Below are 20,004 nucleotides of genomic sequence, written 5' to 3'. Positions count from 1 at the left end.
CTTGAAAAACAAAGCCATTACATGTTCATACATATGTACTTGTGAGATTACAATGTTCAATGCCCCTCAATTCCCCGAGCAATGCTATTCTCCAAGGATGTCCACCCCTCCCGTCCACAGAATTCCCGCAGGAGCCTTTCTGCTTCTTTAGCGGGGATAATTTCACTCAGATCACGTCCCTCGTCAACAGGAGTGTCAGGGATCAAAGTGTTATCAGGTCGGAGCTTGCGAACAACTGAGATCATATCAGTGAGGTTCACAGGAGCAGCAAACCCGAAGAGTCGCCGAGAGACTGTATTCGGGTCGAGCAGGGCGGCTGCGTGGAGACGTGCAATGTCGATGACATCGCAGAAGTATTCTGTTTTTGTGCATTAGCTACGATCACCAATGTATCTGCAGTGTAGACTTACGTGGTACGAATGACCCGAATGATGAAGTATTCCCCTTAGTTAGCCCACGGACCCAGCCCATTGTTGAGCCGTGGATTTCTTCGTGGAGGATTCTTCCGATCTATTTCGAGTTAATACCATTTTGAATCTGCCATCCGGGCATAGAACTCACAGTAAAGTCCGGTAGCACAGTATTGAATTGGAAGTCTGGCTTGTTCTCCCCCATCCATTTCCATGCTGCCTTTTCTCCCTCAGTCTTGGAGGCAGCATAGGTGAAGAAACCCTTCATATACTCTGGAGCATCTGGATTATAGGCTTGCTTGATAGCCTCGTCATTCCAGGAATCTAGATAGGGTCAGCCAATACATCTTTCCCTTCTCTTGTTCTTTTCCTTAGGAATTGGTCACTCACCCTCACGAACAACAATCCCCTCCTTATTCGGCTCCGGAAACACCGTCGTGATCGAAGAAGAGGTCATAACAACTCGCTGTATATCACAATGTCTCGATGCTGCCTCCAACACATTACGAACAGCTCTCAACACCCACGGCACAACCTCTTCCGGATTCGAGCTGAAGCTGACATCCGATGCCTAGCATGCCAATTCCTCGTTAGCACACACCCTTGTTTTCTAATCCTGTTTCCACTGGCAATCACATACCACATGCGCCACGCCGGTTACACCATCCATCACCCCAACCAGAGTATCCACATCCTCAAAGCTAGCAAGAATAACAGACTCGTATGCGTCCTGTCCGAACTTCTCTCGGAACATCTCGTCGAGCCATGGTTTCGCAGAGCGGACAGTCCCACGCACCTTGAATCCTAGTTCAAGTAGGCTGTGGACGACATTGCTCCCGATGAAGCCGTTGGCGCCGGTGACTAGGATCCGGGAGCCGCGAGGGAGATAGTATGTTTGTTTAGCCATTGGTAGATATGTAGATTTTAAAAGGTTTCTGTGTGAAAAATAGGGATATCGCGAGGAAGAGAGTGGGGAGGGAGTGTGGAGTCGAATGGATTCCCCCTAATTCATGTTGAAATGGGTTTGGGATCCCCGAGGCCTATCAATTGATTAGTGGGATTACAGTTCGAGTTAGTCTACAATCAGTGTGGTTGGGCCATTTGTACGGGGATAGACGGGATGGACGGGTCATTGGGAGAGTGGTTGCCGTGTTGGTCCCGACAGATTGGGTACGATCTTGGCGGAAAGAGGGTGTGGATATTTGGTAGGTACATTGGACAAAGTGCATAGTCCTTATAGGATATATCCCTTAATCCTCTAAGATGTTGACATTACATGAATTCCAAGTCACATATCTATTGCAATTGTACTTCCACTCTCTCATTGGCCACCCTGACGTCATAGGTGGATACACAGCTGTCACTTTCTTCAGCCGTTTACTTGCATACACTCTACTTGATCACTCTTCACCATAACAATCAAAATATAAAGAATATAACTCTAGATTATCACCATGCAAACCCGCTCCCAAACCCAAGACCAACCCTCCCAACCCCCAAAACAAGCAGCCTACGCCCAATCCTCGAATCCCGTTTCACACACGCCACAAGAGCAACGAGCAACTGAAGACCGACACCACGGCGACACAATCGGGACAATCAAACGAACAGCATCATCACAACCCTCCAGCGACGAAAACCGCGCTCGTCTAAGCGCACAACACGAACAACACGAACGCGAACTCCACAATGCACCCGACGTCGATCTAGATTACGGCGTCGAGCAGCAGCCCGCCGAGGGGTATATTGCGGATAATGTTCAGCGGAAAGGGATGGGGATTCAGCGTGCGCAGGCTGGTGCGCATGCTGGTCCTGTTGGGAGTTCCGGGGGACCTGGACATCCTGGGTTCGGGGAAGCGGATGATTTAGCTGCGAATTTGGGTGCGAAGAGGGTGGAACATGATCGGATTCTTGGGGATAGGGTTGGGAAGAGTCCGGTTGAGCCGGAGGGGGAGGGGGTTGAGAGAGAGGCTGTTAGACGGCGGGTGTTGGAGAGGGAGGAGAAATTGGATGTGGAGGGGGCGGTTAAACAAGCTACTGGTGATCCGGTGGTAAGTAAATAGGTAAATAGGTAATAAAGGCTTCAGTGTGTCTCGGTGATGGATTTGGACATAACTTTCATTAAGTATTTCGAGCTAGGTAGCTAAGTGCTGTATCAACATCGAGACCGGACACGCACTCGGTCAGACAAATTGGGTATGATTATAAATGGTAACGCCGAAAAATTCCAATATTGAACAGTGCATGTGAAGAGGGGAGATCAGATATCATCTCCGGCGGGCATGCCCATGGAGACCTTCTTGAGTTGTAGGTCCTTCTTCAGTTCTTGGATACGTCGTCCCATCTTGTTGCGCAGAATGTGGTTCTGCACCTTCTCCCATTGTGCCGTTTCAGTTCGGATGAGAGCTTCCAGCTCGGCAACTTCCTCGCGCTGTTGCTGGAGCTGTTGTTGTTGCTCGATTTGATCGTCATCCAACTCATCTTCCTCGTCCTCGTCGGAAATATTGCTCTCATCCGCAGAGGTGTCGCCGCGTTCGGTGTGTCCTCCAGCTGGCGTGAAAGGCTGCATTGATGGAGTGTCTACCTGCTCTGGTCCTGCCCCGGGTGCCTCGTCATCGCCGGCAGCCAATGCGGCTTCCATCTCAGCAGCAAGCGCGTCCTCAAAGTCATCCATCATATCTTCCTCCGCTTCACCGTATGCATCCTGCTCGTCATCGTATTCATCTTCGTACGCTCCCGATTGCACCAAGCCCTCGACGCGATTCAAAGATGTGCTATCCACCAACTCGAACTTGGGAGGGAAAATCGAAGTTTCGTCCTGCGCCATCAGTTCCTCCACGGCTTTTTCAACTTGTTCAATCGTGCGCGTGCTGACGCGGTCGCGGAATCGTCGCTTGCGAACCCAGCGGAGGGGTGGTGCGAGTCCGTGTGGGTATTGAAGTGTCTTTTCATCGGGGCATTCAACGTCCGGGGGAAGTGGGTATTCCATCGCTTCTTGGTCACTGTTGACGCGTCCCAGCACCAAGAGCATTTGACAAATATCTGCCGACTTGTACCAGCCTCGTCGGTCCCAACTCTTCATGCCCTCGATGATGCAGGGCAGATCCACCAGCGCTGCCGCATATTGATGGTCCCGAATCTTCACGACGGCGCGCCGGCCCTCACGTGTGAGGGGTTTGAATCCGAATTCACTTCCTTTGATTGCCCTTTCGTTGATTAATTTCCTCAGATGCTCACAGTCCTCGCCCGGGAGCATGCGCAGGATGAACTGTTCTTCGATGGCTGGATCATTTTCGGTGTCCGAGGCTTCGGAGTCATAACCTACGCCCACTGGTCGGTTGGGAACGATTCCCTTGTTTTTGATGCGGATTGATTGTAACGCAGGCTTTTTGGATGGGATCAGCTTTATCCGCTTGGGGCCTTGGGTCGTCTCGGGTTCAGGCTCAGGCTCGAGCTCCGGCGCGGCGCTTTCCGCCGGTCGCTTCTTTGATTTCTTCTTCTTTGGTTTCTCTTCGCTCTCGGGTTGTGATTTTCGTGCGATCTTGAGCGTGAGCTTGCGCGGAGGTTGAGGAGTTTCGGCGGGCGCAGGCGCGGGTGTCGGCACGGGCGCTGGTGCAGGCGCTGGCTCTTCCGGAGGGTCTGGCCTCCTTGAGAACTTGATTTTCAAAGGCATGATGCCGATATGTGAGGTAGTAAGTGCAAGAAGAGAGATGTGTGAGGAGGAAGTGAGGTTGCGGGAACATTTACATAACCGGCCCCGTTGAACAGAACAACATTGAATACAATAGGAATACAATAGGAATGATCATATTATTTTATCATTTTTGCCACATTCTTTTTATGTATATAAATGTATATTTCACTCAAAATTACTGCTAATTTACTGTTTATCACCGGCATCATGTTCTATCAAGACTATCTTCCTTCGGCGCCAAAATATGAGTTCAAGGGAGTTCAGGATTGTCTCCGGATTTTAGAGCAAGAGCCATATGAGTATATCATTTTTACTATGGATGAAGGTTCCTTCCTCAATTATTTTTTGAATTCCGAAGAACAACTACTTGAAGGATGGGAAAGTTATGATCCTGCTGTCAATCAACTACTCATCAGAATGCCTAGCGGACCACATGAAGTAGCAGTTACTGCTTTCGACGGACTATTCCGCAGGTGGAATGGAGATGGGGATGACAATTATCCGCTTATTTCTACAGCTTCACGTACAGTGAGAGGACCTTTGGGAAAATCCAAAAGTCCAGATTACTCGTGGACTCCGATGCATTCCAACCGCGACACGAAATGGCCTAGCATAGTGGTGGAGTGTATATGGTCGGAGCCACGGGCAAAGGCTGCGAATGATATGAGATTCTGGCTTACAGAAAGCGGAGGAAAGGTTAAGCTGGCCCTCACAATAACAGTCCATAACCGTGGGCGGATTCTCATTGAACAATGGGAGATGAAAGGGCGACGCGCAACCCCTGTGCAAAGGATTGATATCGTTCGAAAGCCAGTGGCAACCCGCAAAAAGGTAGAAGGGCATATGCACCTTGCCTTTGAAGATATCAATGATCGGCCTAAACGAAAGAAGTCAGACAAAGACTTCATTTTAACTGCCAAGGACATGGAAACCATCGCGAAACAAGTTTGGCTTATACTGGACGAAGCTTAGCCCTTTTCGACCAGTTCACCTTTCCGCTTTGAAATTCTGCCGCTTTGACTCCACCATCTCTCTCTTCCTTCTACTTTACTTCTTTACTTTTCGTTCACGCTGTACCTCGCTACGTCAATCGCTCTCATCTCAAATCACCTTACCAGAATGTCAGGCCCAAACCTCCATAACGCCCTCCTCCGTCCTCCGATCATCCAAATCCTCCGCGCCCAAGGCTTCCACTCCACACGTCCCTCAGTCTTAGAATCTATCCAAGATCTAACTGGACGATATCTGATCATTCTCGCCTTATCTGCAGCTGAACATGCCGCAAATGCACACCCACATGACCCAGTTCCGGACCTTGAAGATATCTACCAAGCTCTGCTAGACGCAGGAGCCATACGACCACAAATGCGCGAATGGGAAGAAGATTGGCATGGAGAAGAAGATATGCGGGGTATTGATGCTTTCCTCGGTTGGATAACTGGCCCTGTCCACCGTGAAATCCGACGCGTTGCTGGCTTTGTGCCCAGCGAGGGTGACATGGTGGACCCCGACGCCGTTGAAAAGGAGGATTACTTGACCGCATTGAAGAAGAAACACAGTAAGACTGGCGAGGAGTCCCGTTACGCTGGAACTGTCCTGGGAAAACATGCCGAGGAACACCCTGTCATCATTGAGGGTGGTGCCCCTAGTATTCAAGACTGGGGTGCGCAGATTCGTGCCCGAGTTTCAGAGGCGCCGGACAGTGACAGTTCGGGTGTGAGCAGTGCACCAAGTCATCTCTCTGAGGATCAAGTGATGGATCAAGTGATGGAGGCGTGAATGGCTGCACACGGCCATGCTTGGCTTTTGAATAAGTCAAGCTTGAACCTTTACTTCACAAATGTGCCCAGACCTGAGCCGACATGTCCCCATTCTGGTCCCACATCCGGTCAAATTGTCTTTCATCTCTACATCCCCATTTGAAACACAAACAGTCCCACCATCTGCTGAGATATCCAAAGCCTGGTCTGCCCAGTCGCCGCCGACATTGCTCCGCCTTGACTCGAGGCATGATCATCGCCTCCACTTCGCTCTTCAAAGGAGACAACCCTCTTTCAATAACTCAACCACCAGAACCTCATCTATACAATCCACTGTATCTATTGGGATGGGTATGGAAGCCTGGTGTGGAGTTGCAAACAGGTTCAGTCTGTTCAGCAGGTGAAAATCGCTAGGACTTGGTTAAATCGGGGATCGACATCCATTTTTGACTCACTTGTTTGGCCTTTTTTCACTTTGTTTGTTTCCGCACATTTAAGCGGATAACCTATCCTGCGAGGTTCACAAATGTGGAATTCCGATATGACATTTCTGCGCCTGTCCTAGCAGTCGCAAAACACGAGAAGCCTATGTGATTTACACGTCCATAGTCATGTCGAATAGCAGCTCAAAGATACTTCAAGAAATACAAAATCTTAAGTCCGAACAGCGAGCTCTTAGTATCTGTATTGACGATCAACATTCACCCACGTAGCGATCTAGACCTTTGATTAGCGAAAAAAATCACATTTATACTTGGAGATTGAACCAATCAAGTTTCTAAGGTCTTAAAATATGCACCCGTAACTAGCTCTATAGAACCCGAGGTAGTGGAGGTGAAAGTCCCCGGATCAGCCACCCGACTTGGCCGCCTTGGCCGGGGAAGTATGTACAAGAAGGTGAGACATTAAATTAATAAACATGAACGAAACATACCCAAATGCACTGTCTTGGTCAAGGAACCGGCTGGTAAGTGCCTTTGCTACGCAATTCACTTTGCCTCCATCTCAACTTTGACTCCTCCAACGTTGTGAGCTCTGCGCTGTATTCACCATCGTGTAAGGCGCGTTGTAGACGACCGCTCCGGCGTTGCTTCAAGCAATAAAATAAAAATGCGCCGATGAGAAGAGCAGCAGCGACCCCTGCACCACAGTACACACCGATGTGAGCACCTTGGCCAAGATCATCCCATTTCTGGGATAGAGTCTTGGCCGGTTGCTTGTTGATTTGTGTTATGGCGGTTGAGTTTCCACTGCAATTTCAAGTTAGTTCCCAAAGTCTTCAAATGCTGACTTCAATAGAAACTCACCTGACCACCTCAATACTCTCACGGGTGCCTGTATGTCCGGTGTACTTGTACTCCTTTCCACTGGAAAAGTCCTGAACACGGATCTTTGATACAGTCATAGTAAACGGAACATCGGACCAGTCAACCAAACCACCACCCCAATCGAGATTGCCTTGCGACTGTCCCTTGACTCCAACCGGCCAATTACTAACCTTGACCTGACAAGGTGTCTGTGGGTAGTTTTTGCCATAAACAGTCAACGGCTCGGAGTAGTTCACTGTCCGCACCAAGTCACCATCAATCCACCATTCAAGACGGTCTTTATCCCAGTACGAGGTGTAATTGTGGAACTCGGTATCTGCATTCGCAACAGCATGGTATCCGCCCCGATCACTCGTCGTTGTGTTTCCCTTGCCGAAGAAATCGGATTGCACTCCGCTCGTGTTATAACCAACCCACTCCCAGTCGATCTCGTCTAGGTCGTCGGATTGCAGGATAACACTGCTGATAATGCCGGCTCCCTTCGCCATCTTGACGTGTGCTTCCATCACGCCGAAGAAAATGTAGAAGTTGGATACTAGGAGGGTTGACGCGTTTTCGGTTTTTATGGTGAAGTCCGCTCCTTCAGTTGTGTAGTCCAGTGCTCCGGTTCGCATGTCCCAGAGCTCGGTGTCAAGAGTTGAGTTGAACAGCCATGTATGCTCGGTTCCGAGCGCGGGATCCGCACTGCATGTCTTGTTGAGGGGGTTGCAATCCGTTCCGGTGTATTCGGCATTGGCATTGGTGACCCCGGCAAGTGTAGTCAGGGCCAAAAAAGAGAAGGAAAGCCAGAATTTCATAATGTCCGAGTTCGGCCTCATCGCGGGATACTCAACCCGATCCTAGTACCCGCACAATAATACCGTGTTATACCACAATTCTGTAGCAGAAGTATCACGATAGCGGGAGGGAATGGACGCGCAAGGGTTGGCTTCTAGAAGTTCATCCACAAAAGGAGACAAGAAAGTCCGTGAATGTAAGTTTAATGGCTGAAAAATTCCCCATGACTGCTCATAAAGCAAGATTAGGGAGGTCAATAAGCGAGATAGCAAGCTAAAGACATCAACAATTCGAGCTGTAATTAGAACCGTGTCCATACTGAGTCGAGTCTAGCGCCAAAAAGTGTCGCAGACTCATCCAGTTGAGATTGAAGGTATGGAGACTGATGTTATCTCCGAGTCCGAGGGAAAGCTTTTGCGAAGCTTGACTCGGCACTATATACTAGCTAACTCCTAAGCGCAAATTAAACGGCCTCATTGCGTTAGCCGGCTGTTGGGGGCTCCACTGGCAGCGTAATGAAGCGGTTCTTCTCACGATGCTGATTGGCCATGCCACTTTATTTAGTCCACCAGCATCCGCTTTGACGAACAGATCCGGAACAATATCCGATCATTGGCTATGTCTGTTGACAAAAGGAGAAGATGAGGAAATTAAAAATGGAAATAGCAAAACACGAAAAAGACGCAGTGGATTATTATTAGAGTCATGAGACAGCTCTGGAGAGTATTTAAAAGCCAGCATATCCTCTTTCGTTTGTGATTTCTCTTTTGACGAAGCTTATATTGGCCTGATTTGTGTAGTCTTCTATCAAAATACAGGTAATGGATTCCACTACCACATAATTTTACATTTCTGACAATATTACCGCAATATAGGGCTATCTCAGTACTAACGGGGAACCAACTTAGATCGAGATCAACTACTTTGACAAGCACTTCATTTCCCTGGTCCATCTGGAACCAAGTCTATCGCAAGCATTATCTTGCTTAGGTATCGGCTCCAGGAAATGGCAGGCAATTGGTGTCCTTGCCAAAGAAGTTGGTCTCGCTCTATATTGAGGCCCCGTTAGGCCTGTCTTTCAGCACAGTGTATATGGATAGAAACATTCCCACTTTTATAGAAGTCCAATGTTTTTTTTTCTGCTCTCTTGATGCTCTAATAGCTATATTTAACTAGATAGTTAGTCCCTCTAAACACAAATACCGGAAGACCTGACTGTTTTGACATGGATGAGCGCAGTAATTGCATCAACACTTCCTGTTTTGGGTAGTCGTCCTAAAACAAACGCCTTCACAGATGTAAACAGCTGGTTCTTAACCTTTTTGGTGAGACTGTCTGTTGTTTTGTTCCTTCCCTTCTTGTCCTCGTCTACTTGCTTTGTTCACCTTTCGCTCGTGAAGTTGTCACCTCTGATCTTGTCTCTCTTCTCGACGAGACGCGTCAGTTTTCGACAGCAACTGATCCATATCAATCATGAAGTGTCACCTTCTTTTTGCAGCCTTAGCTGCTACAATCCCTCTTGTTTTCGCTCTGAAGGCCCCAGACTGCAATGCCTTCCAGAAGACTTGCCCGTCTAACAAAGGTAACACCGAGGGTCATATCATCTACGACTTGGCCCAGAACTCGGCGTTGAATGATTGGACAACAAGTGGTGGAGAAGTAGTCACTGGCCCTGATGGTGCAGAGTTCACGATCCGCAAGCAAGGTGATGCCCCGACAATTGTTACAGACTACTACATCTTCTATGGTGAGGTTTCTGTTGAGATAAAGGCATCTCCTGGTACTGGGATTATCAGCTCTGTTTACATGCTGTCAGATTCCAATGATGAAATTGATTGGGTGAGTTCTAAGTTGCATTATGTGCCTTATGTGCCCTGGAAAAATATCTAATGATAATTCTATAGGAAGCACTGGGTGGTTCTACCAACAAAATACAGACAAACTACTACGGCAAGGGTGACAACAGTGAGGATTACAGTCGCTGGACCTGGCAACCTTTGATGACCCCGCAAGAAGTGTTCCACAAATACACTTGGATTTGGGCTAAGGACAAAATATCCTGGGCGATCGATGGCGCCGTTATTCGGACAGTTGATTATGCTGATGCGAAAGGGGGCACTCGCTTCCCACAGACACCGATGCGCGTTCGAATTGGTATCTGGGCAGGAGACGATCCGAGCAAAACAGATCCGAGCAAACTCAAAGGCACGATTGAGTGGGCTGGCGGAGACACTGACTATTCCAACGGACCATTCACGATGTATGTCAAGTCGGTTGAGATTGTCAACCACACCCCAGCAGAGAGCTATGTCTATTCCGACAAATCTGGCTCTTCGGACAGTATTGAGATACATAGCGCTGTCTCTTCAGACGAGGCTTCAAGTTCGACGCGTTCTGGTACTTCACGCACCACTGACACTGCCATATCCACTTCGTCTTTTACGGGTTTGTGCTCCTCGATCTCATCCTCGACGTTTGCCGGTGCTACCACCAATTCTTCCAGTCCCATTAGCACCCTCCCCATGACATCGTCCGCCGAGCCCAAAAGTACTGTCTTGAGCTCCAACTCAACCTCCACAGCTAACTCCACTTCTAATTCGAGCACTGGTGCTATTGCCTCGGCAACCAGTTTCAACTCCGCCTCTGGCCTTGGTTTGGGTTATCTTGCCCTTCTGACACCGATCGTCGGATTTATCCAGATGTGGACTTAGGTTCTCTTTGTTTGCACCTAATTTACGGACTCTTTTGGTCAGGTGTTTTGACATGGATCTTATATCCATGAATAGTTTGCAGTTATCAGAGTCTATTCTAGTCTCTCTATGAATATCTGACTTCAAGCCCCATCGGGATTTCAAAAGCGTTATAGCATCGTTGGATTTCGTACTATGTAGATTTTACGTACTTCTTGGAGACAAGGTACGCGAAATATATCATTTATGGGAGCATCTACGAGCCGAGGAAAATATATGATGTTGATAAACGTGTTAGAAGTACCAAGTAGTGAATTCAACTCTGTCAATATATATCATAGAGGAATCAGTCCTCCAAATAACCCACGTCAAAGATACCAGTCAGTTGATTGTGCGGCTAGGAGAGCCTCCTTGAGAATACAAGCTGCGGTGTATTCAATCTCATCCAATCCCATCCAGTCAAAGGTCCGATTACTTATCTGATAACTAGTCCAGTCACTCGTGAGGACAAGGATTGCCTCCGGTAAACAAAGCCTGAGTGTCATTGAGAAACGTTGGAATTGGGCATACCCGAGAAGGTGGCTGCGAGGCTTGCGCTCGTCGCAGGTTGCCTGGAATACCAGGTCGCGACAAAGACTTTCCAGTTTCTCAATCACCTCGGAGCGCCGCCATGCTTTGTATGTCAGTGTTTCAATCTGCGCTTCCACAACCCGTACTATGTTAGTGTACTCCGCCTCAAGCCCCGGTCCAAACACGGGGATCGGGGACATCGCTCTGGATGCAATGTTAGTAATGCAAATGTATCGATTCTCCTCGAATCTATGGTCAGTTCGGTTAGCGTGAGCACCAGGACACAGATCCCTATTTAAGCTAAATATAGAATTGAATAAGAAGACCTAAGATGAGGGACCAGGATACTTATCACTGTCTACCTACCGACATGTATCTAAGCGCTCAAAGATGTTAGCTAGAAAGATACAGTCAAAGTGATTGAAGTTCATTGTTTTGGAATTTCTTTTGTAATTTCTACGTGCACAGGGTCTTAAACCCTCAATGAACCAAGCTTCGTCGTTGTTGCTTTTGTCTGTGCCCACATTTCCGAAACCAGTGAGACAGGAGATATGGTTTCAAGTGAAAGAAAGCCAAGACAGTGCGGAAGTGCAATGAAGGCTTACACAGAACTATCAACAGCATCAGAGTTATACTCCATTTTCAGAGTAGAAAAGTTCAGGTTCAATATTAAATCTAGAGACATGGCATAACTCTATTTCTCGTGGTAGAAGGCTTGCCATCAAGATATATTATCCGAAAGAATGTAAACAGATATCACCTACCATTTCTACCAGACACCATATACCCTCCCTATGAGCCCTTTGTGCTGTAACAGTAGTGGATAAACCAAACTTCCAATTGGGCAATCACTCCCAGTCTCTCGACGATATAGCTGCCACAAAAATGCAATATGAGATGCTCAATATATCATTTTACACTACTAATCTCGTTGTCTCTGATTTTGCTGAGCTACGCAATGGGGATTTTATCATCGTTCAATCCATGGCTTGGAACAATGCCCAAATATACATTCGAGGATTTCTATGTTTTCACCTGAGAGAGGAGAGTTTGATTAATACTTGTACGAATATTTCAAAATCTCTCGAGTGAGAATGACATTTGCCGAATAACACAACCGGTCTGTCAGCGTTTCTTTTCAAAATCATGCAACGCACGCCAACTGGACCCACGGGACGATCTCAAGAAATGCGAGGAACTAAAAAAAGATCCAGAAGCTCATGTTCTTTGATATACTGTGGCTTAAAGAAATATTGAAATTCGGTACTACTTTTTCTTTGAGAGTGTAGTTTTAGTTTCGAGTAGAACTCTTTGTTATGGTTAGCATAGTCGGATACACTCGCTAGTTCGGCCGAGGGAGCTGATCAGAGCACTTGGATTGCTCATGTTCTTTCATGTAACTTCAAATGTGTCCTCGGACTATTTCTTAGAGGTCGAACTACTACGCCCTCGCTTTGGAACTAGGGGGCTTCTCATCTCTTCAGTTCTTTGTTTGAATATGGCAGTATGTAGTGTAGTCCTAAATACAAATATCTCTCAATTTCCAAGCAAACATCTCTCGACTATCTGACCTTACATTTAGCTTCTGCACCTGGAGCATCTCTTATTCTTCCTATTATCACCTTCTTTGAAATGGGTCGTCCTCGGCGAGCCGCTGCTGAAAAGCCACTGGGTCACTATGCCCCCACCTCTGGCATACGAAAGAACAACACCACGAGGCCTGCTGGCCCGACCCGGAAACCGCGCGGGAAGAAGGACCAGTCTGAGGGAAATGCAATGAGCATTGATACCGCTCCTGGTGGTCCCTCTCGGAAACAAGACAAAGGGAAAGGTCGGGCTGAGGGAGATGAAATGAGCCTAGATATGCCTCCTATACCGAATGAGGAGATCGTCACCGACTCCTCTGGGGGAGACCCTGCTCCCATCGCTGCTGGTGCCGAGGGAATTGAACCTATTCGTGAAATTTTACCTGAGCCTTTGGATACGGTCGCACTTCGATTAGATTTGAAAAATTCCTATGAAGGGAAAATGCCGCCACGGGTACAGACAGAACGACCAGCACGGCAGAAAAGATGGAAACGGCCCGCAACGAATCCAATCGATTTCATGGAGGATTTGCCAAAAGGTTGGAATGCCGAGGAACCCGATCTTGATCCTGAGTACGTCTTTCCCGCTATATAAGCATATGCAGATACTGATATGTGCTATTTAGAGATTTGGAATCTCAGATTGCAAGATGCCATGAGCGGATCAGTGATAATATCTTGGTCCATCAGTTTAAATTCAAGCTGGAGGAACTATCGCGAGAGCAGAAAGATCGCAAGTGAGTATTTCTGGGAACTTTTATGTTAATAGGGTTTAACTTAATCATTAGTGAAATGATGGCCCGGGAGGCGTCTGGCTTGAGTTGGCCTGTCGTCCAGCGCTTGAAAACCCTCGATTCCATGTCAAAATGGCTTGACAGCAAAGATGACGAGTACAAGCAGGCTCCAAATGTGACAAGCCTCATCGAAGCATACAGATCGGGCAAATTGAAGTGGAACGATGGTCTTGTTACCTACTGGTCTAAAGGCGTTCAACTCTCTCAGCCGAGGCCTTTCAAATGGAATGAATATAATTTCATCAGTGCTGAACATCACGGCCAAAAAAGCTTTTGGGTAGAAGGGGTACGTCTCAAACACTCGAGCTAGACCGAACCTAACATAGATAGATTCAAGGTCCAGGGCCGCAGCACCAAATGTTGCTATGGTTAACTACCGAAAATAGGCGAATTTCTTCAAGATTTTTGGCCCACGTGAGTTCAGATCCATAATGTTGTATTTTTGTCTCTAATTATTTGAAGATGGAGATCTGCTTGAAAATTCCCGATTTGCCTGACCGGCGAACTAAGGCCGTGAGACTTAATTTCCTAGATGATACTGGGGCTTCTCTGATGCAGATCAATCGAAGCGATGTGAGGACTATGGTGCATACGAATGTCGATGCCCAGGGAAATCTTCCCCCTAATCCAACATTATTAGGTATCGTGGGCTTAACTTTCGCTAATGGATCGGAGGCATTCTTCGACTGTATACGGGTTGAGGTTAACATGTACAGTGAGATTACCGGTTCCTTCCTGTCAAATGTATGGCATCATGTCCCAGTCGTTGTTTTCGAGGACCCCCCGGTAAACCGGGGCACCGATTGGGTGGTCCGTGGCCACGATTTAGGATGTATTCAGCGTCGGCTCCCGGTCCTGGTCCCGGTCGCAACTGTCAGACCTTGTTTGGCGACATTCACCCATCGGCAATGAATGTGCCCACGGTAAGTGTGCTTGATATGAACAAACAGTACCCAGAACCTGAGGGACTCATTCCAGTACTGCCGGGGTGGGCCTGATAAGGTCGTTTTTGTTTTGCTGAATGCCTGGGAGTATATATATTTTCTTTCATGTGGGGATTTTGGATGTTTCGGTTTAACTAGGATCATTTTGTGTTTGATACTATTCAAGTGCTGTTAAATCAGACCTGTAATAGTATACGTAAATTAGTACTATACGTATAAGCTGAAGTGTTGTCCAGGATCTTGGCAGCTCTCCCGAGTCCCTTCTCCAACTCCCCACCCAGTTCACCATGGTTTACGCATTCACCCTCCCAACCACCTCGCCTCTCTCATTTCAATCATTTATCTTCTCTACTACTCATCCATCCCTCCCCCAATCAGCCTCAACAACCCGCCATGCTCTCCGCCTCGCATTAAAGGCCCACAAGCGCTTACCCCGCGGCCGCCAGGATGCCCACCTACCCACAGTTCTGTCCGCCTTGAATGAATACATCCCTTACCTATTTGCCATCTCAAATGGACTGAAAGGTCGCTCTGTTCCAACGGATACATATTTCTCTGCTCCCCAAGACGCCTACACGTCAGGCGGAACGAATCTCCGCGCCGGCGAAGTAGTCGACATTACAATCCGTGCGGAGATAGAGTCGGCATGGAGATATACCCTGTCATCCTCAGGCGGATTGAATCTCGGGTCCGGTGGCAATAATGCAGGCGGAAATGGTATCCGCACGCGCAATGGGCGAGTGTCTGGCCGAGGCATCCACTTCGAATTGGCCTTTACCCTTACAACTCTGGGTTATGTACTGAGTAGGATGGCGCGAGCAGGAATTCTCGCTGCGCTGTACGCATCGGCTACCCCGTCTGCGGAGGTCCGTACTACTGCTGTGCAGACCGCGACGCGGTATCTACTACAGGCTAGCTCCGTGCATAATCTGCTAGCGTCCTCGCCGACTTTCACGGCAGCCACTGTGTCGACAGTTCCAGAGCTGGAGTCTGCTACGCAGTCGGCTCTATCGTCTCTGGCCCTGGCTGAGGCTACATTACTGGCTGTTCTGAAGGATGATGCGTATGTTGTGACATGTATCCAGTCGCGCAATCCGAATGATAAAGATTGGATGATCCATGCACCTGAGATCCCAAAAGTGCGCGCTCTGCTGTTCGCAAGACTTTGTGTTCGTGCCGCAGAGTACGCCGAACAAGCGGCTGCAGGCCTAGGTGCTGTTGGGTCTACTTCTGGCCGTGCAGGCCGCGTGGATGAGGATTTGGTCGGCTACACTAGAGTTTTGGCTCGCGTTGCTCGAGCACGCGCCTGTCGTTTCTTTGGTGTAAATGCCGAGCTATCAGGCAAAGTTGGTGAGGGTATTGCGTGGTTGCGAGCTGCACGCACTCCACTCGGTCTACGTGGAGCAGGATCTTCACAGGAAGATGCTGTTGGCTCGGGAGGTTCTTCAAAGGGCGGATTGTCCCGTTTAAAGCGAGAGTGGACCGAACGACGTGAAGAGCGTCGAGTTGCTAAGGATGCTGGCGGTAGCCGCAGCGAAAAAGGTCCACTGGATGCGGGGGACGATGCTGGTCGTGACGAAGAGGGACGAGTGCTCGCGATGCTTGAGACGAAATGGGTGAAAATGAATGACACAGTAAGTCCAAATTGTTTCCTTACCCCACGGTCCCACCGGGTCTCGATATGCATGGAGGATTGACTCTGTACAGATTAACACACAGCTCATTCCACCATCTGCACCATTGCTCTCTAATCTACCTTCTGGTCGTGACATTCACTCTCCACCAGCACCATACCAGCCTCCTTCTTTAGACGAGGATCAACTTATGCGGATGCGTGCTCCACCAGACGAGAGAGACGATATTCAATTTGAAAGTGACGACGATAGCGATGACGATGCAGCACAGCCTGATGGCCGCGGACCTCCGGGGGCATTCCCGGACCGAAGTGCGACCGCCTCGAGCGTTTACTATTAAGAATCTCAACGTCCAAGTAGAACTTGGGTTATGATGATGTATACCGAATTTAGCATTTAGTTGGCGGCCGAAAAACAGACACAAGGGCCCGGTAAGGATACATTGGTATCCGAGGACCAAGTGTTGGACACTGGTTTACTACAACATCTCCGAACAGCATTTCAACATCGTAGTTAAAAAAAAGGAGGAGTGATCAAACAAAGTGATATTATGTACAGTACAAACGGACAAGAGCATAAAGAGGGTTATCTCCAAACCCTCTGTTGCCATCTTTTCGTCTCTCCTCCGACGCAGACCCGATATGGGTGGCTATAAGATCGAGCTTGGATAGAACGGAATCGAAACCACGGGAGTTTCCGTCCAAAGCCGGGCATTTCATCTCGGCATCAAAATTGTCCAGTCCCCGCGGTATTGATATCGACCGTCAAACCCGAGTCTCGAAACGCAATCGCACGAACATGCAAGAAAAGAGGAAACGTCTATGCCGACTCGCCACCGAAACGGTTCTTCTCCTGGCCGAGGTAACCCTTAACCTTGCGCTCCTTAATGAGCTCGAAGTACTTCTCTGCAGTAGATATATAGGTCAGTACAACGCATCCAAATCACAAGCAATCCACATATCCCCAATCCAATCATGTCCAATTATTCCACAGGCAAATCCGAAGAATCTTGAACTTGAAAATCCAGAAGATGTAACGTAGAGAGTACGGAAAACAACCCACCTCGGAAAACACCACACTTCTCAAGGTGGTTAACACCCTCGCGCGCATAGCACTTGCCCAATTCCTCTCCAACCAGACGCGCCATCATGCTGCGTACCCACTGCTCGCGGATAATAGCATCGCGGGCGTTGTGGACTGCGACGTTATCCTCGAAGTCGACGCCCTCGTAAGTGGGAGCGACGGTGGGCTTTTTGGCCAGGAAGGCGGCGGACTCAGCGGTTGGCATTGTGGGTGGTTGGGTTGTGTGGTTTGGTGTGGGGTGAGGGTGTGGTGAGGTGGTTGCTGGCTCGGGCGGAGGACAATGGCAGCAAGGGTTTGTGGGAGAGGTCGGCTTTTGGAGGCTGCTTGATGCGGTCGTCGGGCACGTTGATCTTGAAGGTTGGATTACCTGGTTTGTGATTGGGTGGAATGAGAGCGGTCAGGGTTGGTTTCGTGCGGGAGACGGAGGGCGCCTTCTGTGCAGATCGGTGTGATCACGTGTATCTGTACAATCCGAAAAAGGCAAGTCGGGCAGTGAGTGAAGTTTGGATAAGTGGAGATTGGATTTTTATCCGATATAGAGGATGTACAGATGCATTTTTTGATAAGAAAGTTCCTTGCAAAACATCATATTTTCAATGATCGTGGTTGTTCACACCAGCTGCCGTACAGCTGATCAAGATAATGCGAAATTACTAAAGCAATATACAAAACGAAATAATTTCAACAGGAAACATTCGATGATGCAAGAAATTACCACAGCAATATGTGCCTGCTGTGGGAAAGCATAATAAACATGAACAGCATAAGCAATATGGATCAATCATCTTTAGGCGGCTTCCCCGTCATTCGATCGTATACATCACCTAAACCGTCCCTGAATCGCTCCCAACCAGACCGAGCAAGCCAATTGCTCAGCTCGCGGTAGTAGTAGATTTCAGACCAGCAATCACGACCGAACTGGCACCCAGCCATGTTAACAACGAGGTCATGTGCGTTCTGCTGATAGTGAACGACTGGGTTATCTCCCTCACCGCATGCGCCAGGAGGGAAGGAATTGACGCTGCGCTGTGGCAAAAAGCCAACACCACTGCGAACCCATGGTTGGCTTTGATAGACGTATGCCAGGGCATCTTGTTCTTTATGCTCCCATTCCATATGCATCTGCTCGTACATGACGGGATCCCACCAGATATCGAGCAGACGTTCGGTCCAAAGAGACCTTCGCACGAAGAAAGATCCGAGATTGAATCCGGCGCAGTCTTGTGTCAGAAGCATGTTCAGAGAATCTGCCTTGCCATCGCCCTCAAGGGCACGACCTAGGTCATCCAGCCAGAACTCTGGTAGAGGGTGGGTGAGGTTAAGAGGGTTATATGCGTTGATATCACGGTAGACATGCGACTCGAGGTCATTGAATAGTTGGTGTTGGAGCGATGTGTCGTATTCCATCACCCAGGTGTTCAAGTCGAGCCACCAAAACCACTCTGCGTCTGGATACTTGCGCATGGCTTCACGGATCACATCACCCTTCTCCCAGCTCTCGCGCCATTCATGTGAATATCGCTTCTTGGCCAGCAAATTAGCCAGCTCAAGCTCGTAGCCCCATTTTTTCACATATCTCTTCTTGTTCCATATGCTGTTGCGTTCGATGGCCCATTCACGTGCACCCTTCCATTCCATAACGCCACCCTCCACGTTCGACCCGAGTATGATGACGAACTTGCTCCCGCCGCCTAATGGTGATCTTCGGTATGTTTGGATAATGGCTGGAATGCTGTTAGAATGTGACATTGAAATAGTAATCGTAGCAGCAATCACTTACTCGCCCAGAAAAATAGATACCCAATCCACACCAAGAACAGTGCAAACAGCAGCCGGAACCGACCCCGACGGATTGGTATCCGCAATGCACCTAGCAGACCACGTCCACCACCCGCACGCTTCCAGTCACGTCCATAATCATCCTTATCGACGTATTCGCGTGGGGAAAGCTTCCGAAAGCTAGAAAATCGAGTCGAGATCTTGTGTCGTTGTCGAGAGAAGAAACCGCTGTTGCGTGTTGAGAATGATGGATACCCGCGCACCTCTTCGCTTTTCGCCTTGGCTGCAGTCCACGAAATACCACCTGGTGTACCTGGGGATAATGAACCGGGCGATGGACCGTCCGGCGATGTGGTGCCGCTAGCCGGAACGAGTCCCGGACTGGACCACCCTCCGCCCGGGCGGGGAGAGGGTGATCGCGATAAGGTCATCGCGGTGATTGGCGCTAAACAGGGGACTGCGAGAGAGCAATCGTTGCGAAAGCTGGAGGATGCTGACCGGAGGGAGAGCTCGAGCGAAGGGGGGATAGATGCGTGGTGAGGTCAGAGTGACAAAGGTAAGGAACGGGAAGTTAGGAAAAGAGGTAATTAAGACGTACAAACACCATTAAACGTGTGGACAATAAGTACCGGATGTAGATGTTACCTGAGATTCAGGAACTTGAGGCCGAATGCGGCCCGCCTGTGCTGATACCACCATCCTGGAGAAGGTACGATTTAACTTTAGATGCTTAGATCCTTCCCAAGGTTGAAGAGGAAATTGGATTTAATCTTATATTTGCCTCACTATAAATCCTTAGTTTACAAGGTTTCCTACTATAAGTAGTTATTAGGTGGTTGATACTAGTTTAGCCTAATTTAAATAAACTATTTTGCAGCGTGGATCAATTTACGGAGCCTCAGATCGGCTCCACATCTCTACCTCCGTACTCTACTGCTTGCGGAAAAAACCATCG

At 48.5% G+C, this 20,004-nt stretch overlaps 12 protein-coding genes across 12 annotated transcripts; 6 read left to right on the top strand and 6 right to left on the bottom strand.

Moving 5' to 3' along the window:
* Positions 1–56: 56 nt before the first annotated feature.
* N7517_003658 (NAD-dependent epimerase/dehydratase) lies at positions 57–1,317 on the bottom strand (the record flags this gene model as incomplete). The annotated part of the gene is made up of 5 exons (XM_056721388.1): positions 57–358; positions 411–510; positions 562–734; positions 801–981; positions 1,051–1,317. The coding sequence occupies 5 exons, from the start codon at positions 1,315–1,317 to the stop codon at positions 57–59; spliced, it is 1,023 nt and encodes a 340-aa protein (XP_056577638.1).
* A 547-nt stretch (positions 1,318–1,864) lies between these two features.
* N7517_003657 (uncharacterized protein) lies at positions 1,865–2,473 on the top strand (the record flags this gene model as incomplete). The annotated part of the gene is made up of 1 exon (XM_056721387.1): positions 1,865–2,473. One exon carries the CDS (start codon positions 1,865–1,867, stop codon positions 2,471–2,473), a length of 609 nt encoding a protein of 202 aa, XP_056577637.1.
* A 197-nt stretch (positions 2,474–2,670) lies between these two features.
* On the bottom strand, positions 2,671–4,083 carry N7517_003656 (transcription initiation factor TFIID subunit 7 family protein; the record flags this gene model as incomplete). The annotated part of the gene is made up of 1 exon (XM_056721386.1): positions 2,671–4,083. The coding sequence occupies one exon, from the start codon at positions 4,081–4,083 to the stop codon at positions 2,671–2,673; it is 1,413 nt and encodes a 470-aa protein (XP_056577636.1).
* Positions 4,084–4,311: 228 nt separating this feature from the next.
* Positions 4,312–5,076, top strand: N7517_003655 (uncharacterized protein; the record flags this gene model as incomplete). The annotated part of the gene is made up of 1 exon (XM_056721385.1): positions 4,312–5,076. One exon carries the CDS (start codon positions 4,312–4,314, stop codon positions 5,074–5,076), a length of 765 nt encoding a protein of 254 aa, XP_056577635.1.
* A 147-nt stretch (positions 5,077–5,223) lies between these two features.
* Positions 5,224–5,883, top strand: N7517_003654 (Bromodomain associated domain protein; the record flags this gene model as incomplete). The annotated part of the gene is made up of 1 exon (XM_056721384.1): positions 5,224–5,883. One exon carries the CDS (start codon positions 5,224–5,226, stop codon positions 5,881–5,883), a length of 660 nt encoding a protein of 219 aa, XP_056577634.1.
* A 933-nt stretch (positions 5,884–6,816) lies between these two features.
* N7517_003653 (glycoside hydrolase family 16 protein) lies at positions 6,817–7,989 on the bottom strand (the record flags this gene model as incomplete). Its single annotated transcript, XM_056721383.1, has 2 exons — positions 6,817–7,114; positions 7,172–7,989. The coding sequence occupies 2 exons, from the start codon at positions 7,987–7,989 to the stop codon at positions 6,817–6,819; spliced, it is 1,116 nt and encodes a 371-aa protein (XP_056577633.1).
* Positions 7,990–9,442: 1,453 nt separating this feature from the next.
* Positions 9,443–10,680, top strand: N7517_003652 (glycoside hydrolase family 16 protein; the record flags this gene model as incomplete). Its single annotated transcript, XM_056721382.1, has 2 exons — positions 9,443–9,808; positions 9,874–10,680. The coding sequence occupies 2 exons, from the start codon at positions 9,443–9,445 to the stop codon at positions 10,678–10,680; spliced, it is 1,173 nt and encodes a 390-aa protein (XP_056577632.1).
* Positions 10,681–11,027: 347 nt separating this feature from the next.
* N7517_003651 (uncharacterized protein) lies at positions 11,028–11,429 on the bottom strand (the record flags this gene model as incomplete). The annotated part of the gene is made up of 1 exon (XM_056721381.1): positions 11,028–11,429. One exon carries the CDS (start codon positions 11,427–11,429, stop codon positions 11,028–11,030), a length of 402 nt encoding a protein of 133 aa, XP_056577631.1.
* A 1,432-nt stretch (positions 11,430–12,861) lies between these two features.
* Positions 12,862–13,982, top strand: N7517_003650 (uncharacterized protein; the record flags this gene model as incomplete). The annotated part of the gene is made up of 4 exons (XM_056721380.1): positions 12,862–13,388; positions 13,442–13,552; positions 13,604–13,895; positions 13,947–13,982. 4 exons carry the CDS (start codon positions 12,862–12,864, stop codon positions 13,980–13,982), a joined length of 966 nt encoding a protein of 321 aa, XP_056577630.1.
* An 858-nt stretch (positions 13,983–14,840) lies between these two features.
* On the top strand, positions 14,841–16,527 carry N7517_003649 (pH-signaling protein PalC; the record flags this gene model as incomplete). Its single annotated transcript, XM_056721379.1, has 2 exons — positions 14,841–16,187; positions 16,261–16,527. 2 exons carry the CDS (start codon positions 14,841–14,843, stop codon positions 16,525–16,527), a joined length of 1,614 nt encoding a protein of 537 aa, XP_056577629.1.
* Positions 16,528–17,006: 479 nt separating this feature from the next.
* N7517_003648 (putative NADH-ubiquinone oxidoreductase 12 kda subunit) lies at positions 17,007–17,475 on the bottom strand (the record flags this gene model as incomplete). Its single annotated transcript, XM_056721378.1, has 2 exons — positions 17,007–17,092; positions 17,250–17,475. The coding sequence occupies 2 exons, from the start codon at positions 17,473–17,475 to the stop codon at positions 17,007–17,009; spliced, it is 312 nt and encodes a 103-aa protein (XP_056577628.1).
* Positions 17,476–18,047: 572 nt separating this feature from the next.
* On the bottom strand, positions 18,048–19,480 carry N7517_003647 (putative alpha-1,6-mannosyltransferase subunit; the record flags this gene model as incomplete). The annotated part of the gene is made up of 2 exons (XM_056721377.1): positions 18,048–18,994; positions 19,051–19,480. The coding sequence occupies 2 exons, from the start codon at positions 19,478–19,480 to the stop codon at positions 18,048–18,050; spliced, it is 1,377 nt and encodes a 458-aa protein (XP_056577627.1).
* Positions 19,481–20,004: the final 524 nt, after the last annotated feature.

Source organism: Penicillium concentricum (genome assembly GCF_028827145.1).
Source record: "Penicillium concentricum strain IBT 3081 chromosome Unknown utg000002l_segment0_segment0, whole genome shotgun sequence".
Classification (NCBI taxonomy): domain Eukaryota; kingdom Fungi; phylum Ascomycota; class Eurotiomycetes; order Eurotiales; family Aspergillaceae; genus Penicillium; species Penicillium concentricum.
This window is presented reverse-complemented; position numbering and strand designations above follow the sequence as displayed.